At 35.6% G+C, this 15,865-nt stretch overlaps 3 protein-coding genes across 11 annotated transcripts in view; 1 reads left to right on the top strand and 2 right to left on the bottom strand.

Annotated features, from left to right (window-relative positions):
• Positions 1-1,243, bottom strand: part of arhgap33 (Rho GTPase activating protein 33) — a 57,638-nt gene extending 56,395 nt beyond the window's left edge. For 2 of the 3 annotated variants that reach the window (XM_079894690.1, XM_079894692.1), the window contains exon 1: positions 1,089-1,243. In XM_079894690.1, the coding sequence (XP_079750816.1) occupies positions 1,089-1,107 (19 nt within the window). In that variant the 5' untranslated portion in view covers positions 1,108-1,243. The remainder of the gene's footprint in view (positions 1-1,088) is intronic. The other variant, XM_079894695.1, reaches the window with a different exon arrangement.
• A 227-nt stretch (positions 1,244-1,470) lies between these two features.
• rbm42 (RNA binding motif protein 42) lies at positions 1,471-10,403 on the bottom strand. Of its 7 annotated transcripts, none has more exons than XM_079894697.1 (12): positions 10,238-10,353; positions 9,844-9,995; positions 9,670-9,737; positions 9,450-9,573; positions 9,065-9,131; positions 8,909-8,977; positions 7,834-8,000; positions 7,567-7,725; positions 5,647-5,784; positions 2,961-3,078; positions 2,673-2,867; positions 1,471-1,996 (listed from the first exon to the last, which is right to left on the bottom strand). In XM_079894697.1, the coding sequence occupies exons 2-12, from the start codon at positions 9,913-9,915 to the stop codon at positions 1,884-1,886; spliced, it is 1,290 nt and encodes a 429-aa protein (XP_079750823.1). In that variant the 5' UTR covers positions 9,916-9,995; positions 10,238-10,353; the 3' UTR covers positions 1,471-1,883. The 7 variants fall into 7 exon arrangements, with proteins under 7 accessions (XP_079750823.1, XP_079750824.1, XP_079750828.1 ...); XM_079894698.1 differs by having other exon boundaries at positions 9,071-9,131; positions 10,238-10,349; XM_079894702.1 differs by lacking the exon at positions 9,844-9,995 and having other exon boundaries at positions 9,071-9,131; positions 10,238-10,403.
• A 1,169-nt stretch (positions 10,404-11,572) lies between these two features.
• Positions 11,573-15,814, top strand: LOC307172645 (sialoadhesin-like; the record flags this gene model as incomplete). Its single annotated transcript, XM_079895184.1, has 9 exons — positions 11,573-11,735; positions 12,318-12,683; positions 12,860-13,126; positions 14,050-14,124; positions 14,227-14,319; positions 14,578-14,671; positions 15,082-15,121; positions 15,426-15,541; positions 15,760-15,814. Exons 1-9 carry the CDS (start codon positions 11,642-11,644, stop codon positions 15,812-15,814), a joined length of 1,200 nt encoding a protein of 399 aa, XP_079751310.1. The 5' UTR covers positions 11,573-11,641.
• Between the last annotated feature and the right edge of the window lie 51 nt (positions 15,815-15,865).

The raw sequence follows: 15,865 nt of genomic DNA, 5'->3' as shown, positions 1-15,865 counted from the left end.
CATTACAAAATATTTAGAATCTAATGTAGCTGTCTACGCCGGGTGTGATAGCAGCGCTGTATTGTTGTATAAAGTAAAACTTTAGGAAAGACAACCAAGCTGTACTCCCCTCTTTTCCAAAATGGAATGTCCCACTGAGGTGGCCCGTTGGACAAAAGGAAGCCTGGAGCGCGCCGCTGATCAATGGGCGGAGGCGCGCAATCGTCATCCAGTAGAATTAACAAAATAATGAAGGCAAGAATTCACCGAGACCCCCTTTTGTGGTATATGTTGTTATGGCAAACACGGACGTGTAAGATGATAGTACCATGGTTTTCTTTTAAGTAGCTTGGTATTTAAAAATAAATAAATAGCCTACCATAAAATACCATAGTAGCCTACATAAATGTGGTAATCAGTCACTACTATTCAAATAATACGCTATTCTTTGAAGTACATTGGAATACCATATGGGCTACCATAGTACATAGATATGGTAATCAATATTGTATATATATCAAAATTCGCATACTTCAGTACTCAGGCGTATCTGAGTACAATGATATTGTTTTTGAACATGTACCACCTCTCACAAAAAGTACTGTGACATACCATCCTCTGATATATTCCAACATGACGTGTACTTACCACAGTATTAATATATCACTGGTTTCCATGGGGGGAAAGAAAACTGTAGAACATTAATATGCCAACTTTTCAGTACCATGACAATATCATCTGATACCATCGTAGCCTACCACAGAACTTTTAAGAAAGGAAGATTTTTAATTACATATATTTTGAGCTTTTATATAACACATCACTTTATTTGAAGGAGCAAATCCGAAGGATGCACAAACAATGTCTGTAAAACCATCTCAACATGAATTAGTGAAAAGAGAAACTACACAGCCAAATATGAAATGTTAACAGATAGACAAGGAAATGACTTTTATAAATAAACAGACCTATTCATGTGAACGCACAAAGAGAGAGAGAGAGTACAAACAGAACAAGTACATTTGTAAACAGGCTCCTGAGAACAATCAGACATCATTCAATTTAAACTGAAGAGCTGTCCTAATTTTGATTAAGAGTTAAAAACTCACATGTGGCTCTACGGTGCATATTCTCCTGGTGTTGTGATGTGTCTATATTCTCAGTTGTTTGTCAGACAGATTGATGCATGAGCCATTTCTGCTTTTTTCACATCAGCTTTAGGAAATGAGTCTTTTAGAAACACATGCAAGTGGGCGTTTGTGGTTAGAGAGAAAACCTTTTGGTTTCCTATCAACAGTGACCATGAGAGCTTTTCCCCAAAAAATGAAGAGATGGTAATTTTATCATTAAGTCTTTACATTATAATTATTATTATGTGTATTAAAGTTTACAAGAGGTTCAAAGAATTATGCATCCTTCATAACTTTGGGGAGCCATCTGGTGGTTGCTTTCAGAATCATCAGTTGAGGCATTCAAGATTTAACAGACAGGTCAGAATTGAAACTAAAGAAATTCCAGAGTTTATTGAAAAGATTTGCATTTTTTTTTAACACATATTACTTCAAACATCCATCTGGTATACCAACAAATGTAACCGCTGGGTGGGGGGGAGGAAGAAAACAAAACCAATATCCAAACCAGTTTCATAACCACACTTCATACGTTTAAAAATCTCTCTTGAAGCATTCTGGACAAGTGAAAGATTTTTACAGCATGCAGTGAGAGAGGGAGAGGTCAGTGTGTGATAATACACATGGAAATAAATGTAGATTTATTAGTAATAAGGGCCATATGGGAAGTTGACAGTCGTTTGTTTGCAACTAATGGAGGAGTGTGACTGACTCCTACTCGTTATACATGTCCTGGATCACACAAATCAAGTCCACAGTTTCAGTATAGATGGATTATCTCAGTCCCAACTTCTTTTTCTCCTTCTGTTTCTTACGCACAACTTCCAGATTGCGGTCCTTCCATGAACTCTTTCTCAGTTTGATGGGTCTGCTGCCCACATACCTCCCTAAAGACAAAGACAACAGAGTGTGAATTTTCCACTTCCAGACGTGCTGGATACAGAGTTTGACTTCAGACTTTCTCAAAAGTAAACTGTCCTGGAGATCATTTAAAATGTGTTTAGTGAAGCTAATTTGGTGTTTGCTCATTGTTTTTGCATTCTATATTTTGTTGTCAAATTAAATGTTATAAACAGTTTGGTGGTGGTAACATTTTTTTAAAGTCTCTTATGCTTACCAAGACTGCTTTTATTTGATTTTAAAAAATACAGTAAAAACAATACAATTTCAAATAACCTTTCTATGCAAATATATTTTAAAATATAATTTATTCCTGTGATGCAAAGCTGAATTTTCAGCATCATTACTCCAGTCTTCAGTGTCACATGATCATTCAGAAATCATTCTAAAACGCTGATTTGCTTCTCAAGAAACATTTCTTGTTATTATCAATGTTGAAAACAGTTGTGCTGATTCATATTTTTGTGGAAACCATGATACATTTTTTTCCCCCAGGATTCTTTGATGAACAAAGTTCAAAAGAGCAGCATGTTTAGTAACATTATAAATGTCTTAACTATAATACTAGGAAAATATGACCCCACAATTCTGAACAGTAACCTAATGTATATGCAAATTTGATTAATTGTATTTTTCTGCATTATATTATCGTTATTAACTCACCGTTCATTTCTCTCATGGCGCGCACATAATCATTGGGATCTTTAAAACTCACGAAGCCGTAACCCTTTGTTTTCCCAGTGCGTTTGTCTCGAACAACCTTCGCCTTCAGGAAGGATGGATAACGGCTAAACGCTCTCGCCAGAATGTCATCGTTCACCTCATTCCCCAGATCTCCACAAAATATCCGGAAATCATCTGAGAAGACAAGAACGACATAGATTATATGTTTTGGCTTCTTTAAAAAGAAAAGTAAAAAAAGAAGAAGGTTGTATTGTCTAGTTCACACACCTGTTTCCCACTCTAATAGGCTGGTGTCCTCCCATGTGACACCAGCTGCCACCCGGATACATTTCTTCTGCTTTTCCTGTTTCCCTTTCTTCTTGTCTTCTGTGCTGGTATCAGCAGGCTAGGCACATGTAAAACAAGAAATAATTAGAACAATATTCATATCAAGAATTCCTTTACACTAACCGTTTCTTTCTTTGTCCAGTATTACACAAAACTATTAGAAATGACGTTTAAGTTAACTGATGCAAAGCTGAAATAAAACTAAATATTATATTTAAAAAAACACAATAAATAAGTTTAAGTTAAAGTGCTAAAAAATACAGAGCCCAACGAAAGCTCGTTTCTGCCACAGAATAAAAAATAGAAAAGGTAATTGCGATTTTTTTCTTATCTCACAATTCTGACTTTTTATCTCAGATTTTATCTCGAGTTATGAAGCCAGAATTGCATGATATAAAGTCGCAATTGCTTATTATAAAGTCAGAATTGAGAGATATAAATGTGCAATTCTGAGGAAGAAAGTCAGTCTTTTTTGCCTTAGAATTTGACTTTATAACTCACAATTGCAAGTTTATATCTCACAATTCTGAATTGAAGGTCAGAATTGCGTATTATAAAGTCGAAATTGCGTGGTATAAAGTCAGAAATGCAAGATATAAAGTCAGAATTGCATGTTACAAAGTCAGAGTTGCAAGTTTATTTCTTGTAATTCTGACTTTATAACACGCAATTCTGAGAAATAAAGTCCGAATGTAAACTCGCAATTGTGAGATTAAAAAAAAAATTAAAAAAATTTTTTAAAAAAAATCGCAATTATCTTTTAAAATGTTTTATTCTGAGCCGGAAACAAGCTTCCATAGAGCCCTGCACATGACGTGGGAAAAAAATAAGCATATTTTGGCCATGAATTAACAATTAATTCCTATGACTTCCTATTCAGCATGTTTTACTAATTCGTTCCCTCGTTTTAAGTAAATAATGCACGTTATAATAATTAATTCCCTTGATTTACTAAATCATGGCCACGTTATAATAATTTGTTCCCTTATTTTAGTTCAAAATGAGGGAATTAATTAATTTAACATGGCTACGATTTACTAAACCGTGGGAACAAAATTCTTAATTCATGGCCACAATATATATATATATATATATATATATATATATATATACACTCACCTAAAGGATTATTAGGAACACCTGTTCAATTTCTCATTAATGCAATTATCTAATCAACCAATCAACATGACAGTTGCTTCAATGCATTTAGGGGTGTGGTCCTGGTCAAGACAATCTCCTGAACTCCAAACAGAATGGGAAAGAAAGGTGATTTAAGCAATTTTGAGCGTGGCATGGTTGTTGGTGCCAGACGGGCCGGTCTGAGTATTTCACAATCTGCTCAGTTACTGGGATTTTCACGCACAACGGTGTGAAAAGGGAAAAACATCCAGTATGCGGCAGTCCTGTGGGCGAAAATGCCTTGTTAATGCTAGAGGTCAGAGGAGAATGGGCCGACTGATTCAAGCTGATAGAAGAGCAACTTTGACTGAAATAACCACTCGTTACAACCGAGGTATGCAGCAAAGCATTTGTGAAGCCACAACACGCACAACCTTGAGGCGGATGGGCTACAACAGCAGAAGACCCCACCGGGTACCACTCATCTCCACTAAAAATAGGAAAAAGAGGTTACAATTTGCACGAGCTCACCAAAATTGGACAGTTGAAGACTGGAAAAATGTTGCCTGGTCTGATGAGTCTCGATTTCTGTTGAGACATTCAGATGGTAGAGTCAGAATTTGGCGTAAACAGAATGAGAACATGGATCCATCATGCCTTGTTACCACTGTGCAGGCTAGTGGTGGTGGTGTAATGGTGTGGGGGATGTTTTCTTGGCACACTTTAGGCCCCTTAGTGCCAATTGGGCATCGTTTAAATGCCACGGCCTACCTGAGCATTGTTTCTGACCATGTCCATCCCTTTATGACCACCATGTACCCATCCTCTGATGGCTACTTCCAGCAGGATAATGCACCATGTCACAAAGCTCGAATCATTTCAAATTGGTTTATTGAACATGACAATGAGTTCACTGTACTAAAATGGCCCACACAGTCACCAGATCTCAACCCAATAGAGCATCTTTGGGATGTGGTGGAACGGGAGCTTCGTGCCCTGGATGTGCATCCCACAAATCTCCATCAACTGCAAGATGCTATCCTATCAATATGGGCCAACATTTCTAAAGAATGCTTTCAGCACCTTGTTGAATCAATGCCACGTAGAATTAAGGCAGTTCTGAAGGCAAAAGGGGGTCAAACACAGTATTAGTATGGTGTTCCTAATAATCCTTTAGGTGAGTGTGTGTATAAATATATATATATATATATATATATATATATATATATGTATATTTATTTATTTATTTTTTGTATCCACATGTCATTTGTGGGGCTCTATACTAAAACTAAAATAAATAAAAAAATTCATATAAAGAAAATATTAAATATTAAACATTAAGATCTGGAGCCCCTTGTAGGAGCATTTTCCTTTAGCAGCATCACATAGTGACATGGACACAGTTCTTGAAGCGGAATGGCTAAAACTCCTTCTGGCCACAAGGACTTTTGTCCAACCACAGTAAGTGTAATATGTCCTGAGCAAATTTATTAGATTAATATTAAACCTCCACATGTGTAGGCTCAGGCTCTGGCTTGCTCGGCCCGATCTTGCTGTCATCGGGGACCACCTCCTTCTTTAATTCCAGAAGCCCGGCGGCCTTGACTGCGGCCTGCTGCTCCGCCACCAATGCTGACAACTCCTCCTGAGAAAACGAGCATCATTACAAGCATTACAAAGGAAACACAAGGGGATTTAAATTTCTCACTTACTAGTTTTTTTTTTTGTTTTTTTTGTTTTTTTTATGAATCATATGGTGCTTTTATATTAAATGTCAAAATTGATGCTGTGGAAACAGTGAATAGGTCCTACAGGGTTCTCACAGCACCGGGCCAATGAATTTCCATGGCTTATGCAGGCATGGAAACCACAATTTGTAAACCTTTCCTGCAATTCCCAAATTTTCCATGAGCGTGGGTACAAAACACATGCAGAAAGAGAAAGGAAGAATGGAGCTTGTTTTATCACATGTAATATCAATGGAATATGTAATGTTTCTCATATGGATTCAGTTGAATCCCTTTTGAATGTGTCTTAAATCTATACATAGAACTGGTTTTACAGTTGCATTAAAATAGTAAAGTTTTTACTAAAAACAAAAAAAGCAAGTTGTTAAAGTAATGGTGATTGGCAACAAATGTAATTTACTAATTTAGTAATTTTATACTTAATTATTTATACTAAACCATAAATACTTTTCAGCCCGTCACGGTTTATTATTAACCACATTTAATACTAACTATTACTGATAAATACCAATTGTATCATTGATTATTATATTATTTAAGCATATATTGCTAATAACAGGGTTTTGAAAGTCGTGGAAACCCTGGAAATACCAATGAATCTTAAAATAGTACTTTCCAGGGCTGGGAAAATAATGAAAAATTAATAAAATCTTAAAGACGACCTGTGGTGAAAATCAAGTTTTTAATGTTGTTTATATGTCTGTGTGGTGTTTTTAATATGCTTTAAATGTGCAAGGCGGGGCTTTTCCTATCATTATTTCTAAGGATGCTGATTTTTTAAAGGACAGCTATCTGACTCTGAGATGGCGAATGGGAACATGGTGGTTTGTGTAACATTATAATCATATCAATTACCGTTGTGTTTCGACTTTTATACAAATTCTGAATGGATTATATTTAACCTAGAAAGCAATCTCTCAGTTCGCAATCTCACAGTTCCATTATAATCAATAAAATTGTCGACACTGCACAATGAATCTCTTATTTACATCATGTCTACACTATGTCAGAGTCAGCAGCACTGAACAAAAACACCCCTGATTGATCACTGCGTTCAAAATATTAATAAATATGTGATTGGCTACATTGCTCACCACAACAAAAACGTAGTAAATAGAAACATTTTATGTTCTCCAGAGCGTAAACACAAATACGCACTGGAGGGTCAACTAAATCCATTTCATCAAAATGACATTATTACAGTATCAACTGAAGGTGCTCTTGCTTTTGATTGAGGGAGCTTAGCTAGTATAATTCATGCTTCCTCTTATTCTTGTGTTTCAGTTTCTAGTTTAAACATGTATGGCTGAATTACACCAATATTTCCAATTGCCATTGTGTTTACTACAGCTGACCGAGTGGATCAGGTAGTCCGAGCTGGTGTGATGGAATGAGTGGAGGCTAATTTGCATATTCATAGTTCCATACTAAATGAAGTACAGTTACATTCAAGCATTCAATTTAAGGCATGAAGAAATTATTTTCACAGGAAAACACCTTTCAATAGGGACTTTAAAAGGTCATGGACCTTTTCTATAGAGGATACTGTATATTTTTAAATTACACCTAGTGAGTGTGATCTATATAAAATGTCAGCACCGAACTTTCAAGCAAATCAGTGAAACAAGCATATGGACTTTTTGTGAAACAGGACAGTCAAGTGTGTGTTGATACTTTACCATGCGTGCTTGTTTCTGGCTCTTGAAGTCGATTCTCTTCGGGGCAGGGGGTGCTGTGTAAACAGTGGGGGCCGCCTGTATAACACTGGGAGTGATCTTCGCAGGGGCTTGACTCATGGGCCGCGGTGGTGCCGGAGGCATAGGGTTCATGTTTGCAACCTGCCATTCATTTAGAAAAACATTTGTGATACTGATGTCTCAATTTTGAAAGCACAAAGTAACCTTAAAAATACCCTGACAGCTGATTACAATTCAGAAAATACCCACTGGTGGCATTGGCCCCATGGGTGGTCCAACTGGACCCATGGAGGGCTGAGGAGGTCCTGGCATAGGTGGAGCCATCATCATGGGTGGAGGAGGTGGAGGTCTGGGAAGAGGAGGTGCGATCATGCCCTGAGGAGGTGGACCACGCATTAGTGGCATTCTCTGACCCACTGGAAAAAATACATTAAGAAATTTTAAAATATGCATCATTATATTTTAGGCTCTATAATGTTCTGTAAATAGAAACATATATATATATATATATACATATTTGGTTGGACGGTATATCAAGTTTGCACAATATAGCGATATATATTTTTATAAACGATATAGGATGAGGCAATACCATTTATATCGATATATACAGTATTTTGATTTTACGAGCATATCTGAAAGATAGCGGACAAGAGTGAGATGCTGTGGGGAAAGTGCATTATCCAATTTTCCCTAAACATGAGAGATGTTACATTTTTTTTAAAAATACTCGTAAGATAGTTAACGCATATTGTTTAAAGAGGCTTGCCCCCGTCAGATGCTGTGACAGATACATGTGCTGAAAGATAGATACTTGCGCTGTGTTTAGTGCGTTTGAGATGTTTTCCTCAGTGCATAACTTACATTTCACAGGTATATTCTCCATCTCTAAATGAAAGAAAGTCATGCAAATATTTCCATTTTGCATATATTGTAAAATACTGAGATATGATTTTTTTTGTCCATATTGCCCAGCCTTATATATATATATATATATATATATATATATATATATATTATTAGTGATGGGCAACGATTAATCGCATCCAAAATAAAGGTTTGTTTTTACATAATATATGTGTGTGTTCTGTGTTTTGTATATCTAAATCCACACATATGCATGTATGTACTGTATATATTTAAGAAATATTTGCATGTATATACTGTACATTACACACATATATATAGGGCTTGAGCATATATATATATATATATATATATATATATATATATATATATATATATATATATATATATATATATATATATGCTCAAGCCCCTGCAAATATAAATACACACACACAATAATGGGAATCCTGATTACCTGGTCTCTGTAAGACATGCGGGACAAATGCTGGACGCATCATTGGAGGAGGCGCTACTGCCGGCATAGCTACAAATAAATATCAGATGACTGTCAGCTGCTTTCAATATATGACTTTTACTTAAACTGTATAATAAGAGTGTGAAATAGTTGTACCAGGACCAACAAATGTAGGCGGCGGACCAACCAAAGTGGCAGCTCTTGCATCCAAACTCTGCTGGACCTAACAAACAAACAAAAAGAAGAGGAAACGTTAGTTAGAAGAATTGATGAATGTTTTTAGGAAACAAATAACTAACTAAAAAAATAATAATTAATATTTTTAAATATATATTTGAATATCTTATTTTTCACTTATTATAAAAATGTGTAATAAAGTCATTTGTAATTAAATAAATTAGTAAATCAGAAAAAAAAAAAAAAAAACAATGATGCAAAAGCATTTTCACAATTAGTCTTTTGGACCCCAGCATACAAAAATATACAATGTAAACTTTTTTTTTTTTACCTTTTTTTTTTTTAAGTTATCAGTAATTAATACCTGTCTGTAGGTGTTTGTGCCGATAATGGGCCTGATCATGGGTACGGCTGGCATTGCCAGAGCGACTGGAACAGCTTCAACCACTGTCGATGCCACAGGTCCTCCCAACACCTCCTGCTCAAACCTACAGGAGAAGCAACAACATCAGCATTCTACACACTCCAAACACACAAATAAACAGCTGGAACAACTGAACATGAGTGAAATGTGAAAAACTCACAGCGCCATCTCTGCCTCCATCTCCTTCAGGCGCTCTTCTCCAGATTTTAACGCCATACTGAGCGCCTTCTGCAAAAAAAAAAAAAGTAAATAATCAGTAAATAAATCAATAAATTAATAGTCGTGTCTCAAAACACAGCAAGCTGCCTGTCTAGCATTTTTTTGGATCACAAACCTTTTTCCACTGCACCTTTGATGCCCAAAAATTCTGCAAACTGCTATGATGCTTACAAAGATGCAAACCCATGCACTCCAAACATGCTGCACGCCCTAAAAAGTCGAACTAGGCAGCTCACTAAGTTTTGAGACACAACCAGTGCAGCATCTCTTGTAAAGATAACACATAAGACAGTTTAAGAAGCATGAATAAATAGAAGCATCTGTGGTAAACTACGCTTAGCTGTCCAATTTACAGGAATACATCAGAAATATTGTTTGAATCGATTCATAATTAGTAATTGTTTGAGCAATAATGTTCAGATTCCAAATGTTTTAAGTTATAGCTCCAAACTGTATTAAACTTCATTTAAAGCTCCGCTGAAGTCACCTATTCTCAACTAAATACATACTCGCCGTGAAATCCGCCCTTATGAAGAAATTCAAGTCAATATGCAGGAATAAAATGATACAACAGATGAACGGATCTGGATCATTTGTTTTCCTCAACGACACCGCTTGTCTGGGCGCAGAGGAATTACGTCACAAGTCAATCGGTCCTTCCTCGGCGCAGCGCGCAGGAAAATGAGATCATGGCGGTGTACGAAATCGCTCCAACTCCCATAAGAACACCAGAACATTTTGGCAAAACTTCAGCAGATTCATCATTGACCATATTTATAAAGACTTTACCTTATTGTGGATGAATGTTGTATTTTGCTTTTATAGAAGTCAAGGTAAAGAAAAGATGTAGGCTACTTCATTATAAATTTATTTTGGCAAAATTTCACATTCATAAGAGTAAATCCAGCACTAAAAAAACGAATTTTGTCATTTTTCTCCATGAAGTTGTATTTTATATTAATCTGATTTCTGGCTCCAACAACAAAAAAGCAGTTAAAACTGTCAACATATGGTCCTCTTTCTCTTTGTAATGGCCCATAAGCTTCCCCTGGCAATATTGTATTGTATTCTGTTTATGTACTATAATTTTGTATGTTGTTAAGTATATTTTGGTTAGTCACCTGTGATTTGTACCCTTTTTTTGCAATAATAATTTAAAAAAAAAACTCCCAAAAGAACAATTAAACACTAAAACTTCTGTTCGCATATTAATATTAATATTTTAGTATTTTTTTTAGTAACTTTTAGTAATATTTTATTGTAATTTAGCTAATTTAAATTGGTTAATTTCACTGTTCGGGTTTAAATGATGAACATCTTGAGAAATTAATAAGGTTTGTTTTTCCTTGACAGCAGAGGGCGCTATAGACTAGCGCCACAACATATCTAGAGCTACACAAAAACTGTGAGAGTACCGATGAGTCAAGATGTGCTGTCACAAACGTTCACCAGAGCATTATACAGCACCCTAAAGTGGCATCATACTAATCACATCCACACTGGAATGTTGTCTGGGGATTCCATGCTCTTCTCAGTTCGTGGTTCCTTCCCCTTTCAAAGAAAAAAAATGCAATATTGTGGGCAAAACTGTGAATAACTTTCACTGACTTCCATCAACGCTTATTGAATTATTGCATCATCAGCGTGTCATTTCCTGTTCGAGTTCCTGTTTAATTTAGTTTAATTGTAAAAAATCAAATGCAGAAACTGTTTCACTAAAGAAAGAATAATGAACATAGGCTCTGCCAGTCATGCTTTAAATCTAACAGTATTTTTTTTATCATTTAAGCATAAAATAATGGAATAAAAGTACAAGCACTGATTTAAGGACATTTTCACCATGGGACAAGGATATCCGTTTATTGATGCAAGCTTAAGTATATTAGGCCTGTCGTGAGGAAATACTAAAGCTTATGCATCTAAAGAAGCAAGTGATTTCTAAGACAAAACCTCTGAAGGGACAACACATGTTTTTCATCAGCATATTACTGCAGCTGCCTCTATCAGGTGAGTTATGTTTTATTTGAGTAGTTTTAAATATATATATATTATTGACTAAGTTGTCTATTCTCGATCTTTTTGACTAAATTTGCTAAGATATTTATTCTGTAATGTCAAAACTGCTGTTTTCTAACTTTTTTATTTACATAAACTAGGAGATACTGATAACATTTAATAAATGACCGGAAATATCATGTAAATTCTTTGGTCATAAAAGGTGTGAACCCTAAAATTCACTTTAATTTTAATTATTTATAATTATTTTTCATGGGCTTGGAAAAAATCTGTAGACTATGAGGATATTTTAAAAGAAAAATATCCTCATATATAGCCTACAGATTTCCCAAGCCCATGAAACACTGGGTCTTTAAAAAAAAAGACTAAAATATGAAACATGTCTTGATTTTTGGCTGTTTTAGCTTATTATAAAGCAATTTTAAATCATTTTGTGGCTCCCTTGGAAGTGTGCTGACTGCTGAGTTTGCTACTGTACTTTTGTGGTCAGATCTGTTCATTTATTGTCTGTTAGAATCATCTGGAGCATTGATTAGAGCAATGTTGATGTGTGTTTGTGTGTGTGTGTTTCAGCTGTTTTGGCTTCATGGTCAGTTTCATACAAACCTCGTTCCATGTGTGTTTTCGAAAGATCATCTGTGGATTTCACCTGCTCATTTGATTATCCATATATAAACACACTTAAAACTACAAAATGGTTCAAACCAAAATATTATCAGAAACAAGACGGATCACAGGAGGGAATATTTGTGTATCACTCAATGCCGTCAGAGATTGACCAACTGTACAAAGACAGAACAGTGTATGCAAACGGACACAAAAACTGCTCTTTGCAATTACACAATGTCTCCAAAAGTGACATAGGAAAATATTTCTTTCGCCTCGAAACAAATCTTGGAAAGTTTACTGGACCGGGTGGCATATTCCTTGATGTAGCAGGTAAATGAAAGACCCATTTTTTTATACAAATAAAAACCAATTTCACGAGCTAAATTCTGCTGGTCCACCACCATAGACCAGGATGGAATCTGATGCTGGTTTAGCACTGGTGACCATTAAATATTTTTTAAACCGGTATCTGGTTACATTTCATTAATCTACGCCACTTTTAACAGTTCTACCTTTCAGAGTAACAGTGACAATGCAAAAGGTGAATGGACACATTCATGAAGGAGACTCTGTGACACTGAAATGCAGCACAGAAACCTGTACCCCGCAACAAGGGCCGTTTGCCTGGTATAAAAACCAGCTTCTTCTTCCACAAGCCACTGAGAATGTGCTCCAAATCTCTTCTGTCTCTCACAATGATTTTGGCAACTACTCCTGTGGTCTGAAGAACAGCAGCATTACTTCAGCAGATGAAATACTGCTTGATGTGAGATGTAAGTTTACATTTAACCTAAGGCTATTGTTATGTAAAGCACATCCTGGGTTGGTTTGTTCAAAAACCAGATGATCTAAGTAATATTTTAAGGCATTGACTCACTCCTGATGCAAAGACTGTTCCGAACATACAAGTTTGGGGTCAGTAAGATTTAGTTTAAAAGAAATGAATAGGCTATTTTTATTCAACAATGATACATTAAATTGATCAATATTGACAGAAAAGGCTTTTATAATGTTACAAATGATTTCCAATGGACCAATTGGAGTAGACGTCACAGTTACGTCACTGCACACTTCACTATGGTGGCAGAAAAACAAGTAACAAGTGTGGAAGGAAACAGGCGAGGAATAGGGAAAAACTGTCTTGTTGAGCCTTTGGACGTAAGAATCAAAATGCAAAATATATGGTCTTTATCTTATAGAATACCATCGTCGAAGACGCCATTTGAAGCTAAACGTTAAACGGACAGACTGGACTGATGAAACAATTAGCCTACTATTAAAGCATGAATTTGATGTAAACAATCGATCTACCGAATATTCACATATGCAGTTCATAGGGGAGATAATGTAAGGCCTTCAGCATGAAATAACTTTTAACATAGATAACATTTAAACCTATAACATTTTTAATCTCACAATTCTGACTTTTTCTTCACAATTACAAGTTTATATCTCACAATTCTGAGAAAAAAAGTCAAAATGGCAAGATTAAAAATATTTTGCTGTTTGCAAATGTAGCTTGTAGTCTCCAAAATCGGGCACATCCAGAAATATAATGATTCATAAAAATGTGGAAACTGATAGATTTCACTAACCCATAATTGTGTCACGATATTTTAGGCAACATCTCATTTCAACTGCGCCAAATATTTCAAAGTTCTCTTACAAATACAGATCCTGTTGCTTCTCCCCACAGATAGTCCAAAGAATGTTGAAATAACCATTTTGACATCTGGAAAGATGGAACAAGGAAACTCAGTGACTCTGATCTGTAAGAGCAATGCCAATCCTGCAGTGACAAACTGCACTTGGTTTAAGATCAGAGATGCACAAATCTCTTCTATAGGATTTGATTGTGAATTCTCCATCAAAGCTGCCAGTCAGAAGGATGATGGACAGTACTTCTGCACAGCCAAAAACGAGATGGGTTCTCAAAACTCTACAATCATAACACTGAAAGTCGAAGGTAATAAGGAATATTTCATTCACAAAGAAAGGAAGTGTGTTTGGTAGTAAATACTAGCTTAATGCTTACTAAATATTGTGCAGTATACTGGATACCTGATATTTATATATTTTAAATATATATACAGTATATCATGCGAGGAGTGTCCAGAAACTTTTTTTCCGTTTTAAAATGTAATTTTGAGTAAAAAATAATGTTAAAAACTGTGACTTTGTGGACCGTTTACCCAAACCTTTTTTTGTTTGTTTGTTTCAATAGTGCCTACTAGTAATCGCCATTTCTTGCTGACTGCAACAGCTGTGCTTTTCTTTGTAATAGCTGTACTGCTAGTCCTGTTTGGTCTTATTATAAGGTGAGTGGATAAACAGTTTGTTGAAATTCTAAGAGAACATGCTGTTCATATGTTAAATGGGAACTGATTGCATGAGTTTGTACTTTGTGGAAATTACACTACATATTACACAAGCATCACTTTCCATCATCATTTACTGCATTCAGTTTTGCACGGCTGGTTATCTTAATCGGTGTGGCAGTCAAGCATGCAATCGTCTTTCTTACGCAATGTCTTGTACAACAGCAGCTAATACTAACCGATTTACGCAAATCATTGTTTCTTAATCTTGTGACTAGGATGTGGTATTCTGACCATCTTGAATTATTAACAACTAATATTATAATTACTTTTCTTAATTGTATGGATTTTGAAGGCAAACACATCATGTATTGTAAAGCTGAATTGCAAATCTGTTCACATATTTACAGGCGGGAACAGATTACACCAAAGAAGCTGCACACAGAACAGGTATTAAATCACATGAACAATGCATCTGATTTTAAACAAGCAAGATGCCTCTGCACTTGTAAATATGGTTACACTTTATTTCGACAGTCCAATGACTGTCTTAATGGGTTAAGTTAACATGTAGGCTAGTTGAAAAGTTACTTATAGTCAGTAGAATGTCTGTTGGGGAGCATCAAAATAAAACGGATATAAAGCAGACAGTCTACTAATACTCTACTGAGAGTAAGTTGGCATGTATAGTTCGAAGAATGTCTAAAGTGGACTATCGAAATGAATAAATATCTACGGTTTTATATTTGATCAGACACCAGCAGTCACAGAGGATATCTATGAGAACCTGAGACAATCACCCGAGTCTGAAGAAAGCCATACCAACCTGATATATGCAGATCTAAAGCTTCCTTCATCAAACTCAGAAAGGTAATGAATAAAATGTCTCATCACCAGCCTGATGATGATTGTTTGTGGAGGGAAATCTGTGGAATTAATATAAAACCCCTTGAATTGGCTGTGTTGACATATTCCCTGCTGAAACAGCAAGTGGGGTCAGACATCAAAGGGTTTATAATATATATATATATATATATAATTTTAAATAAAAAAACTGTCTAATACATTTTTTATTGTTTGTTTTTTAGACCACGTTCCAACACTCCAGAGGGTTACACCGTGATCTACAGCCTTCTTAGTTAAAGAGTGACTGGATCTCAGCACTATGAATAATGAGCTTTAGTAAGCAGGTGT

The sequence above is a fragment of the Squalius cephalus genome (genome assembly GCF_949319135.1).
Source record: "Squalius cephalus genome assembly, chromosome: 15".
Lineage (NCBI taxonomy): Eukaryota > Metazoa > Chordata > Actinopteri > Cypriniformes > Leuciscidae > Squalius > Squalius cephalus.
The sequence above is the reverse complement of the archived record's forward strand: the minus strand, read 5'-3'. Positions and strand labels throughout refer to the sequence as shown.